Below are 6000 nucleotides of genomic sequence, written 5' to 3' on the forward strand. Positions count from 1 at the left end.
GTACCTACCTGTGCACCTCCTCTGTTGGTACCTCATACATATCTACCTGTGCACACCCACTATTTATGCCTCACAAGCACCTACTGGTGTTCCTCCTCTCTTAGTGCCTCACAGCCACCCACATGTGCACCTCCTCTGTTTATACCTCCTATGCACCCACCTCTGCACCTCTTCAGTGTGTACCTCATAAGCACCTACCTGTGCACCTCCTGTGTCTGTACCCCATATGCACCCACCTGTGCACCTCCTCTGTTTGTACCCCATAAGCACCTACCTGTGCATTTCCTCAGTTTGTACCTACAAGTGCACCTCCTCTGTTAGTAAGTCATACACACTTACATGTCCATCTCCTCTGTTTATACCTCACAAGCATCTTCCTGTGCACTCCTCTGTACTTCATAAGCACATACCTACCTGCTAAACTCCTCTTTCTATATCTTATCAGCACCTACATGTGCCCCTTCTCTGTTTATACCTCACAAGCACCTACCTGTGCTCCTTCTTTGTTTATACCACATAAGCACGTACCTGTGCATCTCCTCTGTTTATAACTCATAAGCAGCTACATATGTACTGCCTTTGTTTATACCTCATAAGCACCTGCTTGTGCTCCTCCTCTCTTTGTGCCTCACAAGTACATACCTGTTCATCTCCTCCCACTCTGGCAAAGCCCCAGCCAGTCACAAAGCAGCTTCTTGGGCACCAAATGAACAACATTAAGTAAGATACCCTGGAAAGTTACAAAAAGGAAAACAAATGATTAATATGAAAACATCTGTTGGCTGTGGGTATTTGTTAAGTAAATTCTTGGTTTTCATAAATTCTCTAAAATAAGGACTAAATTACTGATATAGTTGAATATTATTTTATAAGTCAAAGCTTGTTTGCCCTAGCTCTGCGCATAATGTTAAAGCTGGACATTACCATAAACCTCTCACTCTGTTTTTCAAAGAACCCCTGCACTGGAAAGAGCTGCATCTTGAAATGCAACAAGGTTGAACTTTATTATCCTAAGGGAGAGTTTAAAGAAACTCTTTACTGCATAATGTGTGCTTACCAGAACCAGGCCCTAAAAAGTTGCAAAAGATTTAGGGAGATGGACAGAATTCCTGACAATAAAAATCTACCTCAACGCACAATAATGCTGCTATCTTTCAGGTTAGAAAGAACCAGAAATGCTTGGACCCAGCCCCAGTGGGGCTGAGAAAGTGGCAAAGATTACTTAACAAACAGCAAGGTAAAGACCTGAGTATGTGAATGTATTTTCGTTTGTTATATTCTTCCTGAAGAGTTACCATTGTTATATACTTCTTGAAACTGAAGAATCAGCAGTACATCCTGATCCCTCTTTTTCAACAATCAGGTCTGTAACGAAATCTTGATCATTTGCATTTTCCTAAAGCTGTAACGATAGCACCTGGGTGCTCTGTGGTCGTCCTTTCTTTACTAAGTTACTCTGTGAACACTGGTAAATCCTCTCCTTTTCTGAAGTAAGATGTGATCTGTTTAACATAACTCTTAGTTAAATATTTTTGTATGGTGAAATATACCTTGCTAAGTTTCAAAGATGATAAAGAAGAGATGTATTTTACAACCAGATAAATATTCATATTCATATTCCATTACAATTGTATTTAGTAATTTGAAATCTCTTTACATTCAACAGGAAAAAAGACTTGAATGCACGCAAAGATTATCAATAATGAAGATAATACTTTAACTCTGCAAAACAACTGTCAAAAATAACAACCACCAGTATTCAGGAAAACATAAGTACAGTCACCGACCGACGAATTTGAACATGAGCTGACCGATCTGGAAGAAGCAGTCAAGAGCAATTCAATGAGTATGAGAATCTGAGCTGTGCACCTCCACACAACAAGACTAAGAATCGACCTGTAGGATATTAAGGCAACAACACTGACCGACCACCTCGTGAATAAACCAGTATCAAACACCAGCTTTGATCATGGAATTGGTATGATGTCGTTACCGCAGTGCTCTGATACCTAAATAGTAACAGACCATCAATAGTGTTTTGTATATTCTTCCTGGCTATACCACAGCAACCAGAGAAAAGCACAACGGAGTGGAGACAACCAACTGAAGGGTAAAGGAAAGCAAATTTCGGCTAGCTAAAATATATAGTGCATTCTTAATTTGTAACAACCAGAAGGAAGATCAATATTTACTTTTAAGCATTAAAAAATCTTTTATCTAATCTAAAGACACAATCCCTTGCGAAGAAGACTGACACTTTTTATGATGTGGCAAATATTTAGTAACCACTTTACTTACCAGTAAGCACTTTACTTTTAAATTGGAAATCAAGTGTCCAAAATACCAACACACACGTGCTTTATCAACCATGTTGGCTCTTCAGGAAGCACATTCATGGGAAGTGGATACATATATCCCCAATCCAGAGGTACTAACCAAGAAAGAAGAATCATACACATGCAGTGAGATCTTTAGTTTGTCATCAGTATTAAAGCACCATCAGCCAACTCATAGAAGAGAAGAATTTTTTTATTGCACTGAATGTGTGCAAAGTTTTAGTCATTTAGCACTCCTAAAAGAGCATCAGCAAACACACACAGTGGAAAAGCCATTCAGATGCAGCGAATGTGTACAGAGTTTTAGTCTGTTATCACACCTCCAAAGACATCAGCAAATACACACTGGGGAAAAGCCATTTAGATGCAGACAATGTGTACAGAGTTTTAGTCTGTTATCACACCTCCAAAGACATCAGCACACACACACCGGCAAAAAACCATACCATTGCACTGAATGTAGGAAGAACTTTAATTCTTTATCACACCTCCGAAGACATCAGCAAACACACACTGGGGAAAAACCATACCATTGCACTGAATGTGTGAAGAGCTTTAGCTGTTTATCACACCTCCAAAGACATCAGCGAACTCACACAGGGGAAAAACCATTCAAGTGCAATGAATGTGTGAAGAGTTTTTGTCAGTTATTTATCCTACAAAGACATCAGCTAACACACACAGGAGAAAAACCGTTTAAGTGCAGTGAGTGTATGAAGAGCTTTAGCCAGTTATCAACCTTAGAGTGTCATCAGCGAACACACACAGGGGAAAAACCATATAATTGTAGTGAATGTGGGAAGAGCTTTACTCGGTTAACAAACCTTGAAAGACATTATCAAACACACACAGGGGAAAAACCATACAATTGTAGTGAATGCTCAAAGCAATTTAGTCGATTCTCACACCTCCAAGTACATCAGCGAGCACACACAGGGGAAAAGCCATACCATTGCAATGATTGTGTGAAGAGCTTTGGTAGGTTATCCCACCTCCAAGTACATCAGCTAACACACACAGGGGAAAAACCATTTAAGTGCAGTGAATGTATGAGGAGCTTTAGCCAGTTATCAAACCTAGAATGTCATCAGCGATTACACACAGGGGAAAAACCATATAATTGTAGTGAATGTGGGAAGAGCTTTACTCGGTTAACATACCTTGAAAGACATTATCAAACACACACAGGGGAAAAACCATATAATTGTAGTGAATGTTCAAAGCAATTTAGCCGATTCTCACACCTCCAAAGACATCAGCGAGCACACTCAGGGGAAAAGCCATACCATTGCAATGAATGTGGGAAGAACTTTAGTAGGTTATCACACCTCCAAGTACATCAGCGAGCACACACAGGAGAAAAGCCATACCATTGCAATGAATGTGTGAAGAGATTTAGTAGGTTATCCCACCTTCAAGTACATCAGCGAACACACACACGGGAAAAACCATACCATTGCAATGAATGTGTGAAGAGCTTTAGTCAGTTATCTCACCTCCAAGTACATCAGCGAACACACACGGGGGAAAAACCATACCATTGCAATGACTGTGGTAAGAGCTTTAGTAGGTTATCACATCTCAAAAGACATCAGCAAATACATACAGGGGAAAATCCATACCATTGCAATGAATGTGTGAAAAGCTTTTGTCAGTTATCAGATCTCCAAATACATAAGCAAACACACATAGAGAAATGCAATTCAGGAGCAGTGAATATGTGAAGAGCTGTAGTCAATTATCATGCCTACAAAGCCATCAGCGAATTACAGAAGATGATAAAATTACAATTATGTGGGACTTCCTCATGCCAGTGGATGAAAAGTTGATTATCTAAGACCCAACTTCCAAAAAAAGAAGAAAAAAATATTTCTTGAATTCTAAAAGTGATTGTTCTTAGCGATTGCTCATTTCGTTTTAGGACAGTGTGGACTGAAATAATAGACACAGTGTTGGTTTTTATTTGCTGAAGTAGACTTCTAAAGAAAGACACCCAAGCACATCTGACTATGCTACCTGTAAAAGCAACTCTACGAACAATGCCTGAACCATTAAGGAGTTTTCAACTAACTTTAGGGATTAGTGATAAAACCTATAATCCCTACGCACTCCAGACAGTTAAACAATCTCCCACTGGTGAATAGTCACAGCTGACTGTGGTGTTTGGTCATTTTCTGCAACATTGCTGGTTCAGTGACAACGGCCAGAGAACGGTATCCAAAAGTAGAATTGAAAGTAAGAAAAGGTGAGCTGTCACTCTCTGAGTTAATGTTTGCAGTGCATGGCACCTGCTCCCCTTCCCCACAAGCCCTGATGCAGAAGAATTGATACTCTTTTCCATCGTCGCATCTTTCTGTAAATGAAGCCACTATAGTGGCACTTCTCTGCATGTCCGACATCGAGCTGGATCCTTGGGAGATTTGCTAGCTCATCACTAACTATGTATGAGTCACAGTTAGATTAATTATATGTAAATATATTTTGTGAGTTTCATATTTGCAGAACATAATTCAATCAAATCATAACTGTTGAAAGGACAGAATTAGTGCATGATGGCAAAATTCTTGCTACGAGAAAGAGATGTTGAAAAGTTTAGCTCTTAATAGGTTTCTGAAGCCTTGACAGTTAAGTAAAGATTGAATCTTGAGCAGTTAAGAATTGCTGCTGTTAGGAGCTAGAATTAAGACTCATCGACTCACAGCTTCACATTTCTGGAACCTTGGTTATGGAAAAGAAATCTTGATACATAACAAAAGGAACATGAATGATTCCAGGCTGGTGTTTCCGAGCAGAAAGGAACCCTCTTTTATATAAACGCTTCTGGTGAAATAATGGATTTATAAAGTATGTGCTGTCTCGTGAGCAAAGAGTGAAATTCTGTGATGAATATGAGACTTCCTCAGACCACAGATGCCACTGATGCAGCATTCTGAGGCATCTTAAGATGACGTCTGTTGCTGGAATCCTATGTCCATGACAAGCTCATGGAGCTCCCGTTTGACAGGGTATGCCTGTTTGGATTTGACATTAGAGATGTTCAAAGCCAGCAAAGCTACAGCTTCAACTTCAACTGCCACCTCCTACAAGAGATTACTAATTTCAGCATTTTCATGGCTTGTTGAGCGAATTTCTCTTTTCTCCATGTCAACCCTAACCAGCTCCAATTCCAGCAGCAGCGTAATCCTCTGGTCAGACAGCATAGGGGCAGAGTCAGAGTCCTCCCTATACCAGCAGGATAGCAGATCTACTTTACTTATCCTAACACACTCACAGCTTGAGGGAATGGGGGTGTCCTCCTTTCTCCTGGCCCAGAAAACTGTTACTTTGGATTAGTAAGTCCTCCAACTCCTACAGCAAGGCAATGCCCTTCCATTCCTCCAGGCTACACCCCCTAGTCACCTGTCTGCCCCCCCCCACTCCATCTGGATGTATCTTTCCATTCTCAGCAAGAGGAGGCAGTACTCCTACAGGAAGGAGCTGTGGTGCAAGTGTCAGGGATGGATTGATGGCTTTCTGCATCTGATCCTGGACCTCAGAGATGTGAACTCCTGCCTCAAAAGCAAAAAAGTTCAATAGACAGACAATAGCTGAAGTGTTACTGGTGTTGGAAAATTGAGATTGAATGGTGTCATATGACTGCATGATGCCCACGTCCACATTCTGA

The 6000-nt window shown here is 40.5% G+C and overlaps 1 protein-coding gene across 1 annotated transcript in view; it reads left to right on the top strand.

Moving 5' to 3' along the window:
* Positions 1-4189, top strand: part of LOC144802926 (uncharacterized) — a 110734-nt gene extending 106545 nt beyond the window's left edge. Inside the window, exon 2 of the mRNA XM_078671835.1 lies at positions 1667-4189. Within this exon, the coding sequence (XP_078527961.1) occupies positions 2369-4060 (1692 nt within the window). The 5' untranslated portion in view covers positions 1667-2368 and the 3' untranslated portion in view covers positions 4061-4189. The remainder of the gene's footprint in view (positions 1-1666) is intronic.
* The last annotated feature ends 1811 nt before the right edge of the window (positions 4190-6000 follow it).

This window comes from Lissotriton helveticus, chromosome 1_2, assembly GCF_964261635.1.
Source record: "Lissotriton helveticus chromosome 1_2, aLisHel1.1, whole genome shotgun sequence".
NCBI lineage: Eukaryota > Metazoa > Chordata > Amphibia > Caudata > Salamandridae > Lissotriton > Lissotriton helveticus.